Raw genomic sequence first — 27,476 nt, forward strand, 5'->3', positions numbered from 1 at the left:
CACATATGATAATGTCAGATATTTTACACATATGATAACAGATAGTTACACACATGATAATATCAGATATTTACACATATACATCTATATATGCTGCATGTGTAAACTGTGTTTCTTTATGGCAGTGTTCAGGAGCAAATCCAGGGCTTCATATATGGCAGGCAAGTACTTTACCATTGAGGTATCCATATATATAGGAATTTCTATTTTTAAAAAAATGTTTACATATTCAACAATGTTATTCTAAGCAAGAGCTATCATTTGTAGCTGTAGTGGTAGATACTTTAATATTCACCTGTAAATTATCTCCACAAGTGTTAATTAAGCACTTGCTATCAGCTTCACTAACTGTTTATTTAAAAACTAGGAAGTCTGGGATCCTTAGGGAACTCTGTGGAAGCAGAGCCATAAAGAGTGTAAGAGCCAGAGGTGATGGAGGACACCAAACAAGGCCTTCTAGACACAGCAGAGCTACACATACGACCACACAGAGACTGACAGCATATACAGGGCCTGCACTGATCTGCACCCGATGGGATCCTAGGGCTAAAAGAACAAAGGGCACACTCCCCAATCCCTAACGCACAAGCTATCTTCAACTGATAGACACTTGCAAATGAAAATTTCATTTTCTTCAAGGGAGTCTCAGTGGGGAAACCATTTTCTTAAGGTGTAGAAGTCCATCACAAAACAAACTCAATGGTATCTTTGGAGGTTCTTCGACCCGTATTGTTAAATCAGAGCATTCTTTTTAACATTATAGGTCCTTCGTGTAAATATTATTCCTCCTTTTTCCCATGTGAGAGAAAGAACTAGAAGTGAGGTGAGGCTATAAACTCTCAAAGCCTACTCTCAGTGATATACCTCCTCCACTTAGGCTCTACTTCCTAAAAGTTTCATAGCTTCCCCAAACAGTGCCAACAGCTGGGGACCAAGGAGTCAAATACGTGAGCCTATGGGAGACATTTTTCATCCAAATCACCACTACTAGTAAAGTTAAACTATCTTAACAAACTAAGATTTTTACACACACACACACACACACACACACACACGGGGGTATATATATATATATATATATATATATATATATATATATATATATATATGAGAGGAAGGGGAAAGGAGAAATCAATCAACCCTAGTACTGGTAAGATGACTCCATGGTTAAGAGCACTGGCTGTTCCTCCAGAGGACCCAAGTTTTATGCACCCACATGGCAGCTCACAGCCACCACCAGTAACTCAAGTTCCAGAGGATCTAGTGCTCTATTCCAGCCTCTGTGGACTCCAGGCACACAGGAGTGCATGGACACACATACAGGTAAAACACTCATACACATGAAGTAAAAAAAAATTAAAATCTTAAGTAGCTGAACTGTCTTATTTAAAATAAAGAAATTTGAGTCACAGTTTCTCATGGTCTACGGAGCGTGGTGTGTGAAATGGCACCCCTCAGGTTTATTTCATGGGCTTGTTGTTACCTGAGGGATGGTGGGTGCTCAGAGCCACTTGAGTTTGTTACAGGTGTGAAGGCTTAAGTGATTATTTGTTTTTTGTTTTGTTTTAATTATTTTTTTTTACTTTTTTTAAGTTAAACTTTTTATTTTGTAATTACAGTGAAGTCACATGCAGATATAAGAAGCAACATAAAAACATTGCATGTTTCTTTTACCCAGTTCTATAAATGGTAGCCGCTTGCAGAATTCCAGAGCAGGACATGGATGTTGATTTGATTTGATCAATGTTTCCATCACCCCAGTCATTTCATGGTGTGCTGTAGAGCTGAGTCCACTTTCCTTCATCTCTTCGACCTCCAGACAACCACCACTCTGCTCTCTATTTATGTAGCTCTGACATTTGTGGATGTTAAGTATATAGAATCTCAGAGCATGTGACTTTTTATGATTGACTTTTTTTTTTTAACTGAGCAGAGTTTTGTGAAGATTCCTGCAGGTTGCTATATACATTCTATTTCCCTTTTCATTACTGAGTATTATCCCGTGGTATAAATACACCACAATTGTTTAACATTTCACCTATGAAGGTCTGTGGGGTTATTTCTAGGGTTTGTGTTATCTTAGGACAGTTAGTATAAACATCATTTACATTTAGGTTTTATGTGGACACATTTCTCCACTTTTTTTTTTTTTTTTTGCTAGAAATTCCAGGGAGTTGGCTGCTGAATCATAAGGTTCATGCTCATGCTACATGCCCAGCTTTCTAAAAACTGCCAAACTTCCTTCCCTAGTGGCATTTAACATTCCACGTGTGCACAGTCTGAGTGATCTCATTTCTCAATACCCTCGTCAGCGGGCAGTGTTATCACCGTTTCCTTTGTGTCTGTGTGTGTCAGGGTTAGAAGGATTCTGAGAGCGGTACGGCCTCCTCTCACTGAGGGTTTACCTTCTGTTTCCCCAGTGGCTGACGTTACCCTGTAAGGATTTTCACTTACATTTCCCATCCATTACACCTCCTAAACAAAACGTCTCTTCATGTCTTCTCCCATTTTCTAGCTGAATGATTCTCTCACTGCCGTTGTGAGAGTAGTTTTGGTATTTTCTCCCACTGTAGCTTGTTCTCTGTCCCCTTAATGGTGTTTGCAAAAGCAAAGATTTTCTTTTTCATCTTAATTATTAATTATTAATTTTTCCTCTGATGAATCATGATTTGATTTCATGTTTAAGAACCCTTTTATCTAGTCATAACAATACAACCTATTTTCCCTCAGAGTGTTACAATTGTATAATTAACATTTAGAACCAGGGACCATTTTGTCTTGGCTTTTATGAGTCACATCACGTTAGTCCCTTTCTGCTCTTAATTTTGACATTTGCCATTAGTTTTGTTCATTCGATTTGAAATCTTGATTCTTGGTATAACGGGTGATTTTCATTTGTAATCCAAATGTTTCTGTAGTATATGGTCCTGGGTCATATGTAAGACTTCTGTTTTAGCTGTCCTTAATGTGATACCTCACAGCTAGGGAGAACGAAGGCAGATGACAACTTATGTGAAGATAGAGTGGAAGACCAGTTCCCCAAGCCTCCTTGGTACCAGAGCATGAAGGTCTCTGAGTTACTCTGCGTGGACCTAAAATATTCAGCCCAAACCTGCATTTGATCTGCAGAACCCAAAATGTGAAAGAAGAAAACCACCTCACACAAAATTTTCCTCTGGCTTCAACATGCATATGCATGCATGATAGAGAGATATCGAATTGTCTACCAGAGTTTTTTACAATGCATAAATGTTTCTTGCACATTACTGTGTTAAGTAGCATGTGTAGTGGGTTACTCGGCACTGTCTAAGATCCTCTGACATGCCTGTCTGAAGTCTTCAGGTCCTGGTTTGTGATTAGAGAAAGAAAAGACTAGCAGTGTCTAAGAAATATCAGAGGAGGGATGTGCAGACAGGCATATGTTTAAGAGAAGCTTTCTGAAGGCTTTTGATGTAGATATAAAATATCCTTGGCAGTCACTGATAGAAATATGGAGTGTGTCCTGTACATAAAATGGATATAAGCCACTGAAGACTATTGAATTTTAAAGGCAATTTACCGAGGAAGTAAATCTTGGCCAATGATATTTTTTTATCATTCATTTTTCACAAATTAGGAGAATTCATATAAACATTATTAAAGTATCTTAAAAGTAAAGGAAATCACATTTTAGTAGAAAAAGATAGAAGTAAAATATTAGACATCTAAACTTCTGGACAAGAACTTGAAGTTCAAAAATATGAGCAAGTGAAATTGGATTATTGAAGTGTTGAGAGAGACAGTATATAAAAAATGTGCCAGAGATCATATGTCATAATGATAAGTTATTTGTAGTCGGTCTAGCCCAGACACAACAGACATAGTTAATACCTTCGATTCAAAGAATTCATCTAAGTACGTAGATTATAACAAGCTATTAAAGGTCTATTTGCTATTGGGTTTTTTTTTCTTGTTACTAAAATTATTATCTAGGATATGTAATTTTTCAAACTTAAAAGTATCTTAGTATTTATGGGATATATTGAAACAAGTATTTAAGTATATTAATTATGTGGTAAATGAGTTAGAATAGTTTACATTCAATATAAAAACCCACAACAAAAAATCGATTGAAACTCTATCAACTAATTTGCATTTTAAGACAAGGCATGACACATTGAGCAGTATTGATCAATAGAGAGGCTCTTATGTATTTATGTAAGTTTGAACCATGCCCCCTCAATTCAGGCATGTTTCCTACATGAAATCAATCTCAAAGTAGGAAAGAAAGCCACAGAGCTTCTAGAACCAAAGCCACCGACATTCACAGCTAAGCTTTGCCATTTGCTAGCTCTGGAGCCAGATTATTATCTTCTGCTTGACAGTGTGCACCTAACAAGACTCTAATAAACAATGAACTTGACAATGCAAAGTATGGTAACTTATACATAATGTCTTTCCACAAATCATAGTGTTGGCAACCCTTTTGTAAAAGTTTTTTTTAATTGATGTATAAAACAATAGAGTAAATGCATTATATTTACTTAGGAAACATTACAATAAGTAAGATAATGAACATGTCCACCACACCGAAGTCAATTAGTGTTTCCTCTCCATCCCCTTTAATTATTCAGCTGACTGAGATCATTTTTTGCTATCTAAATAAAAACCATGGTCACCTATGGAGAGGCTCTAAGTGCTGGTCCTTGGCAGCATTTTATCCTCAGCATTTGATGGAGAGTGGCAGCAACATTCAGGAGCAGCAGGGGCCACCCTCCAGTGTTATGATTCTCATTCAAGTCCCACGTAACAGAACTCTTAGCCCTGTGTATCTCTTAGGCACAACTAGGATGTCAGGATTCTTCAACCCTTGTCTCTATCCAGTGCTGTAGCTTCTGGGCTTGGAGTGCCTATGACCCTCTGACCCTCTGTTGTAAAGACTTGACAACTCTCTGGAACTTTTTTAAGTAACCATAACTTACAGTTTCTCTTCCTTGACTCTCAGTTGCCTTCTGTTCTCTGTCAGCCTCAGCTGTCCACCGTTTGTCTCCTTTTCTCAACATCCACTGCTCTGGCATGTATCTCCCTTGGCTGCATTTATGACTTCTGTGGCTCTCTGTCTTACTGCTATGGCCACTGTCACAGCTATCACTGCTCAAGGGGTAGCTATGGCCAGCCCTTTGCTGATAGGTGGCTGCTGTTGTTGTTATTGTTGTTGTTGTTGCTGCTGCTGCTGCTGCTGCTGCTGTTGCTGCTGTTGCTGCTGCTGCTGCTGCTGTTACTACTGTTGCTGCTGTTACTGCTGTTGCTGCTGCTGCTGCTGCTGTTGCTACTGTTGCTGCTGTTGCTGCTATTGCTGCTGTTGCTGCTGTTGCTGCTGCACAAAAGCTTCCTGGCTTGAGGCTCTTGGGCAGCCAGCTGTTTTACTGTTTCTGTAGCTCAGTGTGCTTGCTAGTGCTCTGTCTCTGCTACACTAATGCTCTACTACCTGCTGTTTCCTTCCTTGTGTTAATAGTTTGTTACACATGCTCAACTAAAAGGAGGTGAGAGTAGACAAGATACACGTTTCATTTGATATACTAGTGTAACACTAGAGGAGAAAGAATGGGAAGTTGTTTTCTGGCTGGCTCCTAAGATGAACGAAAGAGTCTGCTTATGTAGCCAGGGATGAGGAATTTGCGCCAATCACAGCCACCTTCTCAGGCAAATGAAGATTGTGTTTGTGCCTATCATGACATTGTTTGTTTTTTTGTTTTGTTTTGTTTTGTTTTGTTTTTTACACATCAGATCCTTAAGGTCAATGTGCTAGGCTACAAGTGCTCCCCTGACCCCCCAGCTTAGGTGAAAATGGCTGTAACCTCACCTAAAGTTCTCTGAAGCTTGTGAAATCAAAGACACTTTTGCACTAAAACAATAATAACATTTTCTTTATTTTCTATCTCATGTATGAAGTTATGGAATTCTTTTGCTCCTCGACAGGACAGTGTGTTGAGCCTCAGAGATCATTAATACTAGTCTGCATTAGTTATTGGGTATCACTGTCACAGAATACCTAAGAAACAGTTTATAGGAGGGAAGATGAGTTTGAGTTCAGGGTTGCAGAGTTATGCAGGCTGTCATAAAGGGACAGGGGTCGCAAGGGGGCTCAGTCCATAGCAGTGGGAGCTGGCACTGGTGGCTGTCCACACCATGCTGAAATAGGAAACAGAGCAGAACTGGAACCAGGGAACAGGTCAGAGCCTACCAAGGCTTGCCTTTAGTAACCTGTTCCTACCAGCCAGACTCAGCTTCTAAAAGTTCCCGAGCCTCCCAGAAAAGGCCAGCCCTGGAACAAGTACAGAAGCCTGGGGGAAGGGGCCTTCAACTCCAAACCGTATCATAACCCATATGAATTATCTAATTATATGATTATTAAATATGAACTCATAAAATATTGGGTATATAATGAATATTTGCCTTAGTGTACAGGGACAACTGTTTGACATATGACTAGTGACTTCATATGAAGAACCAACATCAAACTAATTTCTCTGGCATAACCATTAAGTTGTATTCTTGGAATTTTTGTGCAAACTGGTAGAAAGACATTTGACTGGGCTAACTCAGCTGCCTGAGCCACAAAATCTACTTCTTGGTCATTTAGTCTCCAGTTTTAATGTGATGCTATAGTCTTTTCCACATGCATTCAAACCAATCTCCTAATTAAAGTGGGCTTTTTTGTGTGTGCATTCAGTTAGCCAGTCTTCGCTTCTCCTGTTGTGTTTCTATTGCTTTATATCATTTCTCTGATTAAAAGAAGGTAAGTTCTTTGTTGAACAAATATGGTTGCGTTAAAATGATAGTTTCAAGTTAAAGTGTATTAGAAAATGCAAATTATAGCAATCTTATCACTCTTCAAATCGAAGGATGATGTGTGCACTTTCCTTTTTTATTTTTAAGCATTGGACTTTATAGGAGTCAGGTACATAGAGCTCAAACACAAAGAGTAGCTGTCAACTTATAACCATTTTCGACAGGGAGACTGAAGCCGACATTATGCATTGTGCAGCCTCTTTTACCTGCTGAGTCAAAAGACCAGTGTGCTGATGAGCTGAAGGGGACCTTGTACATTCCGAGAAGGAATGTGAAACTAGTAGAGATTAAGGAGAGAGCCCAGGGAAAACCTGGGATCATAGCAACTTCGTAAAGTGTTCTCTGTGAGGGCAGTTCGTATTAAGTTATTGATGTTTTCTTATGTCCTTCCTTTAAAATATGGGCCCTTTTTTTTTCCTTAGGGGGAATTTGTTGCCTGTCTCCTTTCCCTATTACGACAAATGACTGATAGACATTATCAGCAACTTCTGAATAGTTTCAATACTAAAGAGGAGTTGAGGGTAAGTGATGCTTACATGTTTTTTTCTCCTTTTACTTTCTCTGGTCCTGTATCACTGTTCCAAATGGTTCTTGGCAATTGCTTTACCTCTTCCCATTGAGTTCTGGTTTTTTGTTTGTTTGTTTGTTTGTTTGTTTTTCTCAGTTGTCTTAACCAGTCTTCTTTTCTTTATGGGCTCTTGAGAATTCTTTTACTTCAACAAAGCTATTAGCTGTTATTTTGGAGAAAGGCATCAGATTTTAATCACATCTCATCAAAGTATGTAAACTAGAAACAGAAAAGTTTCCAAGGGAGATCTTGGCTGAGAGGAAGGTGTGGAGCTGTGCTTATAATTAGCCTGCTGCTTGGGCCGCAGATCAAGTAAGTGGAAGAGCTCTTGGCCATCAGTCAGATTGGACTATGTTCATTCCTCCAGCACTGTAACATGAATGAATGAATGAATGAATGAATGAATGAATGAATGAATGAATGAAGAAATTAATGAAACATCATTTTAATGCTCTGACATAGCACATACCTCAATTAGCATCTATTTTTAACATTTGTTAGAATCCAAATGATTTTTTTTTTATTTGTTTATGTGACTTTCTAAACCTCCAGCCACTTAGGTTAAAATTCCTTGATAGAGAGATGGCTCAGTGGTTAAGAGCACTGACTGCTCTTCCAAAGGTCCTGAGTTCAATTCCCAGCAACCCCATGGTGGCTCATAACCATCTGTAATGGAATCCGATGCCATCCTCTGGTGCATCTGAAGACAGCTTCAGTGTACTCACATACATAAAATAAATAAATAAATCTTTTTTAAAAATTATTTTTTTTAAATGCCTTGATGTTTAAAGGTCTGGTTGGTTCCTTGCTCTGAGGTCACATCCTGAGGTCTTTAAGCTCTATATGTTCACTGTGTGAGAGAGCATCAAGCCATGAGAAACCGCATCATAAAGATCTGGGAGTGTATGTGGGCATTATTTTAAAAAACACGGATAGCTGTAAGAAGGGAGTTTTACCAGGTTACCTCATCCAGCCTTGATATGAGGGTTGTGCCTAGTCTTAGTGCATGTTGTTATGCTATGTTTGGTTAATATCCCTAGGAGGCCTGCCCTTTTCAGAAGGGAATCAGAAGAGGAGTGGATCTGGGGAGGGAGGAGGCGGGGGTGTGGAATGAGGAGCAGGAGGGAAAACTATAGAAGGAGATGTATTGTATGAGAGTATAAAGGGTTTTTCTTAAAAAAAAAATTCAAATACAAATGACACATAAATGAACAATTCTTGACTCTAGATTTTGTAAAGGATACAATGTAAATAAAACAACAAAGTTGAAATACAATAAAATAAAGAAAAGAAGGGAGAGGTATGTGATCACATTTCTCTGGTTGCACAACTGAAAATGTATTAGCCAAGGTCTCAATAGGAGACAGAACCCTGAAAAGACTGTGATGTAGTTATCTGAGCTACTGTAATGTGAGTCTGAGTTAGCTTCCGCTGTCAACTCCCAGAGTCACCTAGGTAGAGGGAGCGTCCGTTAAGGGAGTGGCTAGATCAGATTGACCTGTGGTCAATGTCTATGAAGCATTTCTAAGTTATTAGTGAGGGCCCAGCCCACAGTGAGTAGAGCTATCCCTAAGTAGATAGACCTGGACTGTGTGAGAAAGATCACTGAACTAGCCCCAGAGAAGAAGCCAGGGAAAAAAATGTTCCATTGTTGGTTTCTGCTTCCATTTCCTACCTTGAATTCTTGCCTTCATTTCCCTTAATGATAGACTATAACATGTAAAGTAAAATGGGCCCTTATAGGAAGCATACTGGGACAGCCTGAAATAAAGACAATTCTAGAAGCAGAGTCCTAATAAATTTGGAAATTTAAATTAACAGAACCTGATGACTCATCAAAAAAATTATCTTCAGCCCCTAAACTTTTTGAAAGGTAAAGGTGGGGACTAGAGAAATAGCTGAGTTGTTAAGGGCTCTTCCAAAGGACATGAGTTCAGTCCCAACAGCTGCACCAGATATCTCCCAATCGTCTATAACTCCAGCTCAAAGGAATCTGATTAATTTTTTTTTCTTTTTTTAGTTAAAAGGGGGTGGCGGTACGCTTTCCAGGCTTTCTATTCTCTATGTGGTCATTGGTACCATTTCACTGAGTGGAAATATAGAGGGAGTAAATGTGCAGGTTTTGAAACAAAATAAATCAGATTTTTAGCCTGAGTTTAGTCTCTTAAGGGATATTGAAAAGAGGATGTTTAATAGACAGTGTCTAAAATCAAGAATGAGGGAGGAGTTGCAGGTATAGACTTGGGAACTATGAACCCTGTAAATAATTGATAGTCCAGGAGTAACTGTGAATACTAAGGAGTGTATAGAGTAAACGGGAATGCCTGTAGTTGGAAGTATTATAGACCAAGAAGTAATGAATCATGAAAAGGCCCACTGATGCTGGGGAACCAGATAAGCAGTTCCACTGTAGTGATGCAATGGGAGCCACAGCGTTAGGGACTGAAGAATGAACAAAGAATGTAACTGGAGAGATCTTTACAATGTTCAAGAACAAGACAAGGGCCTACGGAAAGAGAAGGTGATGTCAGGGGAATATTTATAGATGAGGTAGACAGGGAGATGTCTGATAATTAGAGCTGGTAGGGATAGACTCTAAAGTCAAAGTAGTGAGGTACTAGCCCACAAGATGTCCTGAGAAGTTAGCGGATAGTAAAGAATGAGAGAAACTCACCTTTCCTAGCATGAGACAAAAAAAAGAGGCAACTGGAGAAAATGCAAGGTAGAGGTCATTGATTTGATTTACCAAAGGCTTAATTATCTGATTTTAATCTGCACACTAAGCATCCGGATATCACCATCTAGTAGATTAGCTTACCAGTGCTCAATTTTGTGCCAAGCTGAGGTAGCCTTAGTTAAGTCCCTCAAACCTATCTTGCATTATTTTTCAAAGATTATAACATTAATCCGAGATCCCTTATTGAAAGCCCTTAGTATCAGATATCTTTTGGAAATCAGAAAGCGGATCTGGTGAATAACACTTTATGTTATCCTTTAGCCTTCCAGTAACATCCGCAGTAGAATGCATCATTTCCTCTAGAGAAATAATTCAGGTGAGATTTTTCATGCCAAATGGCTTATAAGACTAAGGCATTTTAGGACCCTTTTATATGTTGATATCATAATAAAGACCCGAAGCTCTCTAACAATAAACACCCTATGTGGACTTAACTATGAAACAAGCATGATTTGTGTAAGTGATTAATATTAACTCCTTTACAGAAGTCAGCTTCCTGACTTACTCCATCTTCTGTTGCTGTAACAGAATGCCTGAGACTGGATAATGGAGAAGGATGTTTCTTTTGGTTCATAGATCTGGAAGTCTTATTGCTGAATCCCTCCTAGTCCATTTCTCCTTTTCCAGTTCAGAGCAAGGTTTGTCTTAGCTTTTCTCAAATAGTTCCCCAACTCAAACTGAATGTCAGAAGTATGCAGTTCTCAAGTAACAACTGAGGTTAATAGTGTTTTAGCTCCATGTGTGCCTAAGAAGCTGGATGCCTGAAGGGTTATTGTTCAAGTGGCTCCCAGCTTTTTGATCAGATGCCATTTCTTCCTGTCCACAGGTACTTGTGTGTGAGGGGTGTGAGTCACAGTGTCACAGCCCAAGTGTGTGGGAGGGAGCAGAAACCTAAAGGCTGCTAGCCTGTATTGTTTAATTTTTTTTCTTGAGAACAATATTACATTTTTAAAAAAATGAACAAAAGTAGTCACTAGGTAGTGATTAAGTATTTTTTTTTCTTTCTGCCTGTTGGTGGTGTTTTATTATACACCCACATTGTACTGAGGATAAAGTTTTGTCCATATCCTTGGCATTTCATATACAGCACTGAAATTCCCCTTTGTTGATTATGTCCTTTCATATAGAGCCACAGGGGTGTTGATGTAGGCATGAGATTATCCATATTCTGGAACTTTCTATTGTCTATATGCTGACTTTGAAAATATATCAGATATAACCTCTATCCAGTCGCTTTTGTTTCTTGAGGCAGAATTTTGTCATATAGCCAAGGCTGGCCTAGAACTTGTTACATCCCTAGCTTGGCTTGGAACTTGATGTGTATCCCAGGCTGGTATTGATCTCATGGTCCTCTTTCCTAAGTATTGAGATTATAGGTGACCCTACCACTACAACTGCCCTTAATCCAAGTTTAAACACCCTAACAAGTCTAGTATCCTTATTGCAATGTCTTCCTTTCAACCTTTCCCCCAACCCATTTCAAATTGCATTCCATAATTTAAATTGCACATTCCTAGCAAAGTGTGTCTATTGTTTGTAATTCGTCTGTGTAGTTTGGAGGTTTGTTGCTTTTGTTCCCTCTCTACCTGAAATGCCAACTCTATGGTGAAGTCTTCACAGGAGACAGTCCATCCTGTTGTAAATATTTAATGTCATTCAGGGGTTTCTATCCCACCTTTGATCATTCAGTTCCTAGATAAAAGACACAAAATTTTTATATTTATAATAAGCTTTAATGAGCACTAGAAATGGGTAGATATCTACCCTCTAAGCTATGCATTTCTAAATACTGACTTATAACTTGCCATGTTCTATCTGGGCAGCTCTAAACTCCCAATTGGCTAGCCCTATGGCCATGTTTTCATGACTCACCTACCCTATGGTGTCTTCTGTTTTCTCCGCCATCTTCTTCACCTCATGGCCCTTCCTCAGATTCCAAGCCCAGGAACCAAAATCCCACCTACCTCTCTTCTGCCCAGCTATATAGGCTGTTGGCATTTTTATTCAACCAATAGTTTTAAATTAAGGAGCAAGGTCACATAGCATCACTTGATTTACATGAGGATTCTCTCATCCCTGAAGAAACTAGGGCCAGTATTTAGCACTACAATACATAGCAACAGACCTGAACACTGTCCTGTTTAATGTGCTGTTCACTGGATTTTGTATTCTCAGTGTTTGTGGCCACTTGGATTGAAACCATCTCATTGTGTCATAAGTACAGAGCCTAGAAAATAAATCTATGCCTAGTAAATGAGCCTTCTTACCCAATTTCTACCTGCATTAGGAAGCCATCATCTCCCACACAATTATTTTGACTTCTTAATTTACATATATTGATTACAGTACAGTAATTCCACCACTCTCAAAGACTCGGAAGAGTTCATGGCAGGTATTTTGTATGACATACTTCAAGATTCCATTTTGAGAGTACCAATTTTAATGTGATAAATGTTACTGATGTCCTTAATTGAATTCAAGCTCTGTACAAGGCTGTTATACCTTTAAAAGTTGTAGCAGCTTTGTAAAGTACCATCTGACTGCAGATGTTCTAAGTGGTAGAAATGTGTTCTTAGCTGCCTCTGCTCTGTCCCTTGTTCTCAGGCATCTACCTGCCCTGTGATGCTTGGCAGGGTATCTCTGTGTTTATGATCTCAGGAGTCCTTTTCCATTTTGGCTTCATAAGCCAGTTTCTATTTTATGCCATCTTAATACATTATCATCTTTAAACACAAAGTACTCTGTATATAACATAGAAAAAATTCAGCCCTTAGAGTAAATTCCAAACACCTTGCCATGGAAAAGGAAGGAGATTATTGTCTGTCTTAACAAAACCAAACAAAACTTCCTGATTACTTAGCTTTTATTTACATATTCTTTATCCTAATTTCTGTATCTTTAATTTATTCCTAGATCCATTTTATACCCATATATTGCCCCTACCCCTTACAATCCTGATACCTGGTGTTGCCTCTGGCACGTGTTCCCTTGGTATGACAAACCTAACCGTTCGTGCTCTCTTAGTTTATAGAGCATGCATCCATCCACATGAGTGTTTGTTAACATCCATCTATCTATACCACTGAACCATGAGTTCTATGAACAATGAGAAAGTCTATCAGTTTGAGCACAGTAATAATAAACTCAGAGTCACCAGTTAGGAATCAGTGTTGCATTGAGACAGAAATCTGTAGAACACCTTGTTTTTTGTCATTTGACCAAGATCAAGCCCAGATTTAAACTCTCTCCTTTGCTGTCTGTGTGTCTTCTTGTAGCTCTAGTCTGCCAGTTATATGAGTCGAGATCTGTGCCTGCCTGAAGTAGGTATCTTTTAAGTCTGTCCCTGTGTCTGAATCTGTGTCTATGTCTATGTTGGAGTATCTGACTCCAGCAAAGGGCTTTGCTCTCCCTCTCTTTTATTAAGACAGCACAAAAAGTATTACATGGGGAAGAGGAATGAGGGACACTTTCCAGAAATCTCTAACACAGTTTTACAAGAGATTATATAACCAACTCCAACTGACTCCAACACTATAAAGAAATATTCACATGTTGCATTCAACATTTATGGTAAATATTCATTTTATAAGGTCTCTTTCATCCTATTTGCTGTCTTCGTCGAGTGATCATAACACATACACACATGCATTGCTCACGTGTCAGGAGCATGCAAGATCACTGAGATTATAGCTATTGTAAAAGTAGATTACACGATAAACCCAAGGCAAGTAAAGTTATTGTTATACTTTTCTGTTCAAGGCACGTTAAACACTCTGGGTACATAATAGGATAGCAGTCTTAAGGCTTAAGTGACCTCAGGGTATATTATAAATTTCATTAGTGAAGTCCAATAAAAGTTCCAGTTTCTTAAAATGTAGGAGGTATTTTTACAAAGCATTACCACAAGAAAGTGTTGCACTTAAATGTCTTGTTTTGGCAAGTCACAAGTACTTCTTAAATTCTCCTGTTTCATTAACTAATGTACTGTGCCTTCATTAACCAGGGATACTGGAATCTAACACAGTCCTGGGCACACAGTAAAAGACCTAATATTCTTTTTTTTTTTTAAGTGAGCAAATGGAGAGAAGTTTTCAAGTCATAGCAACCTTCCTTGCCTTCCTTTCTGTTTGAACATGGGCCTTTTCTTGCTTAAATACTTCCTTACCTGAGCCTCTTATGCTACAGGGGGAAAAAAATTCCCCAAAGAGAACCTCCCAATTCCCTTTTTGTTTTGAGCAATCTGAAGAGTGATGATAGTCCAGTTACCATGTTGTGTATATTACATAACCAAACAGATATACAGAAGCACTCTGCCAGGGTGCCAGTTTTCAAATGGTGCCATGTGAAGCCCTTGTTCTTGGTTCTAAACTAATAAGGATTATTAGACACAGAAATGTTCTTTTTAGTAGTATAAAAAAGAATCTGTAAGTTACATGTGTAGAATGCTGGTAGCTGCCTGTACAAAAGCTTGACCATAGGGAAAAAGCCAGGGCTGAGAAGTATAGAATATACCAGGAAGCAATAGTGTACTGGGGCAGAAAGGAGGAGGGTGGAGGAAAGCCAACACATGGGTTCTCTGCACTTTACAATACTAGAGCTGATTGTGAAGCACAGGCTCCCAAAAGGCAGGAGGTAAACACTTGCTGAACCACATTGTGTCTCAGGACCACAGTGGAGTGTGCTCTGGTTATCACCCTGTGGCCAAAGGAAGCAGCAGACTGCAGTTTAGGAAAAAGAAAAATAGCAGAGTACTATATGAAATGTGTGTGTGTGTGTGTGTGTGTGTGTGTGTGTGTGTGTGTGTTAATGTTTTTTCAAAACATCATGAGAGCTCAACTCCTCAAAGATTGAATAAGTTTCCAAGGTCATTGGGCTACTTGTTTAATTGCTCAGCCAGAATTAAAATCTAGATTTTTCTGATTCTCAATTTAAAAAAAAACAGCAACAATAAATGTGTCCTGTCTCACAAATGTAAATGACAACTAACTAGGTACCTTACACATCTACTTGAAGACCTAAAGAATTTGCACATGAGGAAAAAAGATTCATATCAATATAGGCTTTAGTGCAATGTCACCTGCTACTCTTGCTTTTCCTTTTGTGAGATGAACAGGTAAGTGGGAAGACACAGAGCCACTTTGTATAACCCCAACTCCTGCATCTGGAATAACCTTCCCTTTGACCACAGCACTGAAAAGGAAGACTTGAGGCTGCTAGTCGCTAAGGTAGAAGCATGCCTTCTTTGGTCACCCTTCTGACCATTTTGCAGTCAGCAGCCCATGCTCACCTCATCCCACTCTACATACGTACCTGATGCCACCAACTGTGTTGCCTCTGCCTCCAATACTCAATGCTGACAAGAGTTGTATGGTTAGACGATGGAAGTTCAGAACTTCAGAACTTTTCTTAGCTCTTAGTTGTGGACTATGAAACTCAAATCTCTCTCTCCCTTTCTCTCTCTCTTTCACACACACACACACACACACACACACACACACACATGATTTACTTCATAAGGTAGGAAAGCTTTGAAAGATAAATGCAAACTCATCTTTTCAAGGATAGGGTGCATTTGTGTCTCAGAAACCCAAAAGAATTAATGGGAAAACCATTAGAATAATGTTTAGAAGTGCTTCTGAAAGACCACCGTACAGTTCTACTATGTTAACGTCATAGTAATGCTATGTAGAAACAATGCTATGTAGAAACAGGGCTAGCATGAAGTGCCCAGTATAAACTCAGAACCTCATGTCTGTTCAGTCCTCCCTCTGCCTAAGCTACACTCCCAGGTCTCCAAATGACCTGCCCTCCAGTGGAATACCTTAGGGGAAAAGTGTGTCTCTACTGACTCCACAGACATGCGTAGGATCCTTACCCATTTAAGGACAGGCGACCTAGTGGGAATGTTCCTACATGCTACATACTATGTATCGGCATATGTGTGTTGATGTCAAAGAAGTTGAAATAATTTCTTGTCAAAATATGTGTGGACTCAATTGAAGCTGTTAGAATATATAAAAAGAAACACACACACACACACACACCCCACAGAGGAAAAAGCTACCACATGGTTCTCAATTTTAACAGTCTTCTGTTGATGAGTGACAGTAGTAATCTTTTATTCAGGCAGCTTGCATGTTTAACATAATGTGTTGTTAGATTTGTAAATATGAAATGTATTTTGTGTTTTGAGTTACTTTTTATGTCTGAATCCTACACTTTTGACTTCTATCAGATTCTTAGAGAAATTTATTTTCCTAGAATCACTTAAAGTTACACAAAACAAAGCTTTCATGTTTGCTAGTTGATAATTTAAGCTAGACTTGGTTGAGCCAGCCTCCCTTTTTAGGAGAATGCTCCAGTTCTTTTATGGTGAGTGGTCTATTGCCTCCTTTCCTCCTCCTTTTGCTGTATAGTATTTTGGGTCCTGTCTCTTATAATTCTTAAAGAAGTGCTAATTCCAAGTCTGGAAATTGTTATTTCAATGTCTGGCAACAACTTCTTGTCAAAAGTGTAAGTGTTCTCACCAATAAGATGGTAACTATATAAAGCAAAGCATTTGCTAATTAACTGGACTTTGCTATTTTAAAATGTGTGTGTGTGTATGTGTGTGTGTGTATCGCAAACAGTATGTACAGGATAAAAATATGAAATTCTGTACATTTCAAATGAGAACCTTTAAATTTTTTAAGATTTTATTTTATTTTATTTCTATTTATTTTTTTATTTTATTTTTTTATGGTTTTTTGAGACAGGATTTCTCTGTATAGCCCAGGCTGTCCTNGAACTCACTTTGTAGACCAGGCTGACCTTGAACTCAGAAATCTGCCTACCTCCGCCTCCCTAGTGCTAGGATTAAAGGCATGCGCCACCACGCCCGGCTAAGATTTTATTTTTTAATTGTGTGTGTGTGTGTGTGTGTGTGTGTGTGCGCGCGCGCGCGTGCGTGTTTGTGTGCGCGCATGCACATGAGTGCACTTACCCACAGAGGCCAGAAGAGGATATCAGATCCCCTGGAGTTGGTGTTACAGGCCACTGGGAGCCACACAATGTGGATGCTGGGATCTGCCTTCAAGGGCAGTGATTAATTACCAAGCCATTTCTCCATTCCAAGACAAAACCTTTTAAGTTAAAAGAAATAAAGGAGGGCAAAAAGAAAAATGTAGAAGTAGGACCTTCTAGGCCATCAGATACTAAATGATGCTGCCCTCTGGTCTGTTGTGCTTCAGGGGGTCATGCTGCACTTGTAGCCGATAAGCACGTGTGACTGGCCCACCTCAGCACATAGTATCCTTGGAATTCTGGGAGATTCATGGAAGACGGCTTACTCAGATTTCCTAAACCAATACCCATTCTCTTTTTTCAGCACCTGAACAATACCCTCTTTAAAAAACACCACTTTTTGTGCAAGATCCTTCAATGAAAATAGCCTTCCAAATTTCAATAACCATCTCACTGACCTGGGACAATTTATTATGCTCGTGGGTTGAGAAGATCTAATATTTAGCCCACTGTACTGGAAGAAAGGGAAGCGGTTGTCTGCTTAGCTTCTGGAATACATTTTCCATATTGTCTCCAGGACCTACATCTGCAGAGCTCTGAAGATGCATGAACAAATGACTTCCCCTGCTCCTAAGAGTGGGAAGGATTTGGGGCAGTTAGGCTGGGCAGTGATGTGGGATGGAAGGATGCAAGCTCCCTTCTGCTAGGTGTCTGCAGTCACACTCCCTTCCCTGCAGGTGCTTTCAGAGTGGCAACAACAGTGTTCTCTGTCTGTATGCTGACAATTATGATACACCTATAAAACCATCTCTTTTTTATCCAAGGATTTCTTGCTGCAGATTTTTACCGTGTTCCGAATATTGATACGCCCAGAGATGTTTCCCAAGGACTGGACTGTCATGCGCCTGGTTGCTAACAAGTAAGACTTTTCAGTTGATAATGGTGAGGGAAAAGAATGATCTACAATGTTCTTTGTAGTTTTATCACAAGCTGAAACCTCTAGGATCTTAGGTTCTTTATCTTTACCAAATTTCAGTCTTTTTTTTAAGCAATAATATTGTCTTCAATTGTTATTTAATATGACCATATTAGTGTCTTTTAAGAATCAAACAATATAGCTGGGCATGTAGGTGCATACCTTTAATCCCAGCACTCTGGAAGGCTGAGACAGTAGGAACTCTGAGTTCCAGGCCACCTTGGTCCACACAGCAAGTTCCAGGACAGTCAGGGCTACACAGAGAAACCCTATCTCAAACAAACAAAACAAAAGCAATATAATAGTGTGGTCACTCATACCTGCAACCCTAAGACTTGAGAGGGACAAGAGCCAAGACAGGAGATCTGTCACAGTCAGAATGGCAGGCATCATTTTGTTCCTATTTTCTTTTGTTCCTTTGTCTCCAAAGGCTCAGAAGAAAATGAAGGTGAATTTTAAAACAGGGTCTTGATCACCAGTTTAAAAATTATTATTTAACTCATTTCATTAACATCCTTTTGCCATCTGCCATTCTTGAAGTATCAACCCACACATGCTTAGGGTGAAGGTAAGATTTTTCTGTACAGCCACCCCAGGCCAGGGCCACCACCTGTCCTCCGAGGCATGCAGGTATGATGATGATGCATGCTCCAGGAGCACAGGGTCAGTTTTGATGAGATATGCTTAATGTGGCTTCTGCTACAGGGTGCACTTTTAGACTTAGAGGTGTTAAAATGATGTGTTAAAAACTTGTGAAGTAACAAATAGTGTCGTGTGGCATATTATATTTTCCATAAGCACTGAGCGGTTTCTCCACATGGAATACTAATTGAGAGACTCATGAAATCACCCTCTTTAGAATTCAGCATATGTATATTGATATCCGTGAAAGAATCGAGTGTCTGCTTCTGTGGATGTCTGTAAGCTTCAGATTTAAGTTGGAGCTGTTGCTGGTATATTTGCCCCAAATTACCAAAGATTCAAATTACCTGGGAAGGTGGATGAAGTGACCTGGAGAGCCAAACAAGGAGTACAGGCTGTAAGCAGCTGCAGCTGCAGAATCCCAGAGCTCCTCACTTTGGTCATTGTGCTTGCCCCATGTGCAGAGAAATTTGGCTTCAATTAAGAGTTTCAGTGGCAGTCCATCAAAGTGGAAATAAATTTAACATTTCCTTCCTTAGGCACTGTGCTCGATTTTGCTGGAAACCATGACAACAGTGTGGCTTTTGATGTGAAATACTGTGTCTGTCCATCCCACATCAAGACCCCTACATTCACAGGCTTTCATGGCCACAATACTGGCTGTCAGACTAAGAAGTACATAGTCGACTTTTCTGCACAGTGTTAAAGATTTTCATTGACAGTGTTAATCATGTAAGAACAATTCTGACTAGAGATAAGATATGTATAATATTTAATATAAAATTTAATATTTAAAATGAAGATCTCTTCCATGGTCAACCCAAGCCCCTGCTAAACACAGTAATGTCACATTGTCACCCGGGCTAGTACTGGTAGCAGTGTGGACCTGCTTCTTCATGGCAATGGCTGATAGCTAATTACCCAGCCTCGCTAATGGCCAAGACTCCAAGTTGGAACAGACTGCTTCCGTGCTCCCTCTGTCTCATCCTCTCCTCTGTGTTCCTCTTGATTGCAATAGCCACTTCCTATTCAAATTAGGAAGCCATATGTGATGCGTCTTGGTTTATAAATAGAAGTCAGTCCATAAAAATACCCTAGATTATTTTTATTTAATCTTCACTTAAATAATATTGATAGAAAAGTATATTTCTGAGCTGAGCATGGTGGTACAAACCCATCATCCTAGCACTCACACAGCTAGAGACAAAAAGATTATGAGTTTGTGGTCAACCTGGGCTACACAGCAAAACTGTGGGGAGGGAGGAGTAGAAGGAAGCAAGGAAGGAAGGAAGCAAGGAAAGATGGTCTCTGAAAGATGTTCAAGTTATTTAAAATATTTGAAAGTGTGCATACTAAAAGTGTTGCACTTCGCTAAATTGTTATATTGAGTTATAAGAACGCCTGTGTCTTCAAAGCTCACCACATTCTTTCTCTTTCGTGGTCTTACCTTTCTTGGACAGACACCTGATCAAGGCCTCTTGAAGAGTTGTTATAACCTATGTTCCTGCCTTCATTAGCCCTAGCTGAGAAGTCCTTAAATACAACCAAATAGCCTATCCCTCAGTCCTTCATTGCAGTCTTTATCATGTGACTCAAACCCCTGTAACTGCCCCCCTCCTAGCTGTGTAGTATCCATCTCATCCTTCTTCTGCTCTACACAGCATTCTCTAAAAGCTGGGTCTGAATGCTAGGTGCCTTGTATGGGTTTTTTGGTTTTCTTTTGTCTTGTCTTGTCTTGTTTTGTCTGCACCTATATGTACAGTTTGAAATACAGCAGATATATCAGGCCTCAGTTCCACTAGAACAGGAAATTTCCTCTCCCTTTTGCACAGCTACCCCTGTGCTCACTCTGGGTCCCTGGTAGATGTTTCTGGAGAGGATAACCACTCCTCCATCCAAGAAAGAAGGAACAGAAGGATGCTGAAAACTAAGAACCAAAAATACGGGACATGTTGAGAGAAGTTTCTCTCCACCTCCTTCCCATACACATTGTGAAATAATGTATAAAAATAAAATCACAGCTTTATGCATTGTTTCTGGGAGATAAATCTTACATCACACTTATATCTGTTGAGGAAAGCTGGGATCTTCACTTGAAATGTCAGGTCCCTGTTTTGTTTGTCTTGTGTGTATTGTGGCTTCAGACACAACATGTAATAACCAATTTAAATTTTAGATGAAAGGTACAGATATTCTTTCTCTCTCTCTCTCTCTCTCTCTCTCTCTCTCTCTCTCTCTCTCTCTCGTGTGTGTGTGTGTGTGTGTGTGTGTGTGTGTGTGTGTCCAGCTAGTTCATTCTGTGAGGGAGCACAAATAACTAATTTCTTTAAACCAAGATCCTTAGAACCTCCATTCATTAACCGGTTTATATTGTAGTGCTTTATTTCAAATGATAAAAATATAAAGAACTCAGATGTGTAGTGATAATTTTTGAAGGGACTTACTTTTGTTGTGGACTGAACTAGAAAGGGACTTTCATGAGAGTGTGAAACTCGAGCTAAAGCTAATGTGATGATAATGGGCAAATTGCAAAAAAAAAAAAAATTATTCCTATCAATAGAGATAATGTACACAGAAATGAATGTATACAGAAATGAACCCACACACCTATGGTCACTTGATTTTTGACAAAGGAGCTAAAACCATCCAGTGTAAAGAAGACAGTATCTTCAACAAACGGTGCTGGGTCAATTGACGGTTAGCATGTAGAAGAAAGTGAATTGATCTATTCTTATCGCCTTGTACAAAGCTCAAGTCTAAGTGGATCAAGAAACTCCACATAAAACCAGAGACTCTGAAACTTATAGAGGAGAAAGTGGGGAAAAGCCTTGAAGATAAGGGCACAGGGGAAAATTCCTGAACAGAACAGCAATGGCTTGTGCTGTAAGATTGAGAATCAACAAACGGGACCTCATAAAATTGCAAAGCTTCTGTAAGGTAAAAGACACTGTCAATAAGACAAAAAGGCCACCAACAGATTGGGAAAGAATCTTTACCAATCCTAAATCAGATAGGGGACTAATATCCAACATATATAAAGAACTCAAGAAGATGGACTCCAGAAAATCAAATAACCCTATTAAAAAATGGAATACAGAGCTAAACAAAGAATTCTCAACTGAGGAATCCCAAATGGCTGAAAAACACCTGAAAAAATGTTCAACATCCTTAATCATCAGGAAAATGAAAATCAAAACAACCCTGAGATTCCACCTTACACCAGTCAGAATGGCTAAGATCAAAAATTCAGGTGACAACAGATGCTGGTGAAGATGTGGCAAAAGAGGAACACTCCTCCATTGTTGGTGGCATTCCAAGCTGGTACAGGGCCCAACTATTGGTGAATAGAGAGACAAAAGAGAAATGGGGAAGAGTCAGTCAGAGTTTACTGCAGCCATCCAAATGAGAGGTGGTGGCTTGGACTGGTAGCAATGAAGGTAGTCTGAAGATTGATTTTGAAGAGGAGGATGATGAGAGCTGCAGATGAATGGATGTGAGTGGAAGAGAGGAGAAATGAGTAATGATGGACCAGTATGGTACCAGTGAGTTAAATGGAGAATGCAGAGAAAGGAGATACTCGTGGAGTAAGAAAAGAGCGGAAGTCTGTGAGAAAGGTAAGTTTCAGGTGATGTTAGCATCCAGATGTGATGCTTGTTCTAGTACTCAGGAGGCTGAAACAGGAAAATAGCCTCAAGTGCAAGATGAGGCCGAACTACAGAGTGAATTCCGGGGCAGCCTGAGAGACACAGCAAAACCCTGTAGGAAACAAACAAGCAAGGCGCTGTTAGATATCCCAGCGGAGATGCAAAAGAGAAAGTCGGTGGACCAAATGGCAGGGAAGCAATGGCTGGGATCTGAGGCTGGGGATGGAATGAGAAAGAAAATATATGCACTGAAAACACAAAATGCCTTAGGACTGAGGCTGGGGCATGCCATAATTCCAAGGTCAGGCAGTAAGCTAAGGCAGAGAAGCCACTGAAGCAAGGTGACAGTCAGGGGCCTGACACCCTGGGAAGAAAATACTTCAAGGAAGAGAACGTAGAACTGTGGATCAGCAATTAACTGTGGGAATTCACAGTGCTGTTGGTACCAGTGACCTTGACAAGTGCTGTTTCCCTGAAGTGGTGGAGATAAAAGCCCAAGATGAGGGTGAATTTATGAGCGGATCCTGGTGAAGGAATGAAAACGGTAATTACAGGCAGATCTTTTGAATGATTTTGCTATAAACAGGAGCCAAAAGCCAAAAAATATTGCTGTCTCTGGAAGGAGTCAGGAGGCCGAGGACTTGTTTTAAAATTCGGAGTAACCTAATAGGTATATAGACTTAATAGGAGTGTCCAGAGTTAAGGAAAACAGCTAATTAAAAGAACAGTATGCATGGGTTAGAAAGCAGACATGGATCCATTACTACTGAGTGTAACAAACAGTCCTGACCCCTCGATGTCTACAACAAACTTACACCCCAAAATCAGTCCACCATGAAAGTGTACTGTTGAACTCAATGCACACTGTTTTGTATGAAGACTTCCCCTAAGATGAAGGAAGTTGACCACACTTCATATAGTGTCAATTGAACCCAAGTAGAGCACTGGCAGCTTGTCCACAGTCATAAGAAGGATGGCAGAGTTAAGCAATGTCCTGGAGAGTTTAGAGTCTGCTGAGCATCCACTGGTACAACTGTTACTGCTCTGTCTTTATTTAATGTGGCTATTCCTAAAGAATATTTGGTGAGAGAGAAGACTAAGACACCAATTTTTCACCAAAACTGTATGTGTTAGTAGGTGTGCCACACTTAAATGGCCACTGCAAACATTTGTGCAGATCTGCTTGCACACTGCACATCTTGGTGAGTTGTGAGCTGTTGGTAGGGAAACTAGGTACTTGAAGGAAATGGTTTCTTAAGGTTTGGGCCAAGAAGGTTAAAATAGAGCCATAACCTCAAGACTGATGCTGTAGTTGCTCGAGGGGAGAGATCAAGAGAGCTTCTTGCTTCTTTTGCCTCGTCCACTCTGCTGCACTGGTGAAGGCAAGGCCACTCCTTTTCCTGGCTTCCTGATATGTTGTGTCTCCTCCACTTGTGTCACCTCTGCTGGACTAACTTCAGTCTGAGCGACAATTGTTACACAACATGAGTTCACGCACAATGACAAGGCAGGGCCAGTGCAAATAGGACCAAATTTCCTACATATCACTGAACTACCTTCTTACCCTCTCTGTCTTCTGTATGTAACACCAATCCTTGAGACAAGACAGGACACTTATATGAACCCAAATCACCTAGATCTACCATAGTACACACCCACCAGGCCATAGGTGGTGATGTGGGCTGGGGTCTGCCTGCCCTTTAGATGATTCTTGTGCACTCTAGACTTTCAGAACTCCCAGATTAGGTGTATTCATTTTAATTCTCCAGTGATCGTTCATGATTTTCATCTGCCCTAAGCATCTTACTGTTGATTTATGCTGTCCTCTGTTACACTGTTAGAGGGAAGTTATATTCCAGGTTTGTTTTGTTAGCTTTTAATATATAAGCATCAACATTAGCTGGGCATGGTGATGCATACCTTTGATTCCAGCACTTAGGAGGCAGAGGTATTCAGATCTCTATGACTTTAAGACTAGTCTACATAGTGAGTTCCAGGCCACCCAGGAGTATCTAGTGATACCCTACCTTTAAGAAAAAGAAAAAAAGAAAAAGAAAAGAAAGCAACATTGTTGATAGTTAAGTTTCTCTGTGCCACAGTGTCTACACAATTTCTCATAGACTGCATATGGTTACTGGACATGGGCTTATGCCTAGTCGCAGGCATTTTTGAAAGAACAAATTCCAGGAGATAAGATTCCTGTGGCATGGGGAAACAAAAAAACTAGGGAGTATTGTTGATTGACGAAAATTCTTGATCACAGAATGGGGGAACAGCTGGAACACCCAGAGCAGTACATTTTATTCCCTGTGCCCAGTTCTCTTCCTCAATCTGTGCCCATGGAGATTGTCATTGTCAAGGCAGTCTTTGTGCCCACACTGTCTGTGGCAGAGTCAATAATCTGGCCATTTTGGTAGCAGCTTGCAAACTTTTCTCAGCTATTGAGGTTGGAGCATTTGAGTTCAGAAATATTTCCATGTTCAGAACTAATGAAAAGAATGAAGCCAGAGCAGCCACGTGGCTTTAAATAACAGTGAGCGAGTGAAGACATTCCTTCAGCTCCACAGTATTCTGCACAATGGAACAATGAAATATAAATTCCTTTGGCTGGCCTGGGGATCTTTGTGCTGGGGAGCTGTGACTCAGTGCTGAGTCCAAGCTCGTGTGACGAACTGGAAAGCATGTGAAGTAGAGCCTTCCTACGACCTTCTAGCCTTGAGAATTGCTTTGGGGTCCTCTCTCTATCATATTAAACACACTAGGGGGGGCTGGTGAGATGGCTCAGTGGGTAAGAGCACCCAACTGCTCTTCCAAAAGTCCGGAGTTCAAATCCCAACAACCACATGGTGGCTCATAACCATCCATAACAAGATCTGACTCCCTCTTCTGGAGTGTCTGAAGACAGCTACAGTGTACTTACATATAATAAATAAATAAATAAATAAATAAATAAATAAATAAAACACACTAGGGGAAGGGGCAAGGGATAGGCAGTTTCCTGGGGGAAACCAGGATAGGTAATAACATTTGAAATGTAAATAAAGAAAATATCCAATTCAAAATAAATTAATAAATTAAAAAAGTAAAAAACACTAAACAGATCCATATGCCATATTAGATACTTTCACTGAGGCCCCCCAAAAAATTATTTATCAGAATTTTAACTTATTTGGGAATTCTTACAAAGGTATAAGAGGTAACCTATCATTTTTAACTTAGTGAAAATTACATAAATATTAAATTGGGCAATTAATGAAGTTACATCTTTTGAAAGTTTAGTTGATTATATCTTGGTTTGTATTTCATAGTTTTAATTTGGTAGCATGGCATTTCCTTGGCCTTCTGTATTTTCCTCACTGAGAAGCCTAAACCCTGTGTCTGTCTCTGCATCAGCAGAACAGGCAGCGCTGATAAGTGTCCAAGATCATCAGTCTATCAATAGGACCATATGCCGCACTGCAGACCCTAAGACTGCTGAAACCCCACAGAGAGGAGCATGCAGAAGCAGAATTTGTTGGGATGCTTTTCTCAACCTGAGGATCAGGACCCCGTTGGGGGTCACATATCAGATATTTACATTACGATTAATACCAGTAGCAAAAGTACAGTTATAAAGTAGTAGCAAAATAACTTTGTGATTGTGGGTCACCACAACATGAGGAACTGGATGAAAGGTTCGAAACATTAGAAAGGTTGAGAACCACTGCTCTGGAGCCTTGCTCTTCAAAGGATGCTTTATGGACAAGAGCATTGCTATCTCTTGGAGCTTGTTAGAGATACAGATTTCCAAGAACTACTCCAGGCTGCCTGACTCATTGTCTGAATGTTAAGTAGGTTACCACATACCCACTGAGGTATGAGACGCATTGGCCTAGAATGGGAGCTCTCTATTCCAGGTGCACCAAAAATACCCTGGGAGCTCGGCAAAGTCAGATGTCCTGTGCATATTATAATCTCCAGAGGGAAGGCCCAGCTGTCTGCAGTTTTAAAACACCAATGGTTCTAGTACCAAGAGCACAGAGGTTCCATGTTAATCAGTACATGCATCTCAAGCCACCATGAGTATTATCTGTGTTTATTACCTAGCATGTAAATAATTGTATAATTCTTCTAGGGAATTGCTTTTCTCAACTGGAAATTTGAATTAGTCATTCTCTTTCTAGGACCTTAGTCTCCAGGTTTAGTGAGAGACCCTTTCTCAAGGGAATAAGGTGGGAATGATAGATAAAAACAGTTGACATCCTACCCTGCAAATGCACACATGCATGTGTGCACACACAGAGTTCACATTTTACTTATTTTGACTGGTAGAATTTTTAGAGTTCATTTGTTTGACTGATTGAACGTAGGCCCTTGTGATGGCTAAGCACACACTCTGCCATCTAGCTGTACCACCAGCCTCTAAACCTTCCCTCATTAAACCTAGAATCCCAGTGAATGGGTGAATAAGCACTTCTTACCTGATCGCACTGTCATCTTCTGATGATAAAGCTTTACATTCACATGGTAAGATCCTTTGGGGAACCTCAATGATTTCTCATTTATCATCATTATTTTGGGGAGGACCTATGCAAACAACCAACTCTATATCATCAACTGAGGCAAATCCTCTCTCTAGTATGAAACTGGCTTGTGATGTCTGACATGGGGAGGTGGGGAGGTCATGGCAATTCTCAATCTTACTGGGTTTTCTCTCACTTAACTTTGGTAACAAGACTCTTTGAAAAGGATGGTGATCTGTTCAGAAGTGTATATGTATGTGTATAAACAGGCCCCTTTGGGTGCTCGTGAAATAGCGGTTCAGTTTTCCTTTCTTCCTCCTTCAACCACCCAGCACTTAGCCTTGTTTCTGTTTCTCTGTATGGCAAGAAAGATGCATGGTGAGTGTTCCAGTAAGTGAAAACAGTAATGAGCCATTATATCCTTCAGAGTGTATCAATATTACTCTGATTAATAATAATAAGTTTCTAATTACCTGTATTTTTCCAGTTGCATAACCAAGGAGTAAGGTTGGTAGGGTGTTTTATTTTACTCTTAGGAGTACCATGCTTAGCTAAGAACATAGGACTATCTCTG

General features: G+C 39.8%; 1 protein-coding gene across 4 annotated transcripts in view; it reads left to right on the top strand.

The window, feature by feature from the left end:
* Positions 1 to 27,476, top strand: part of Dock4 (dedicator of cytokinesis 4) — a 406,489-nt gene that overhangs the window by 307,513 nt on the left and 71,500 nt on the right. For all 4 annotated transcript variants that reach the window (XM_021201378.2, XM_029540998.1, XM_029540997.1 and 1 more), the window contains exons 26-27: positions 7,254 to 7,352; positions 17,963 to 18,057. In XM_021201378.2, the coding sequence (XP_021057037.1) occupies positions 7,254 to 7,352; positions 17,963 to 18,057 (194 nt within the window). The remainder of the gene's footprint in view (positions 1 to 7,253; positions 7,353 to 17,962; positions 18,058 to 27,476) is intronic.

This window comes from Mus pahari, chromosome 7 (genome assembly GCF_900095145.1).
Source record: "Mus pahari chromosome 7, PAHARI_EIJ_v1.1, whole genome shotgun sequence".
Classification (NCBI taxonomy): Eukaryota; Metazoa; Chordata; class Mammalia; order Rodentia; family Muridae; genus Mus; species Mus pahari.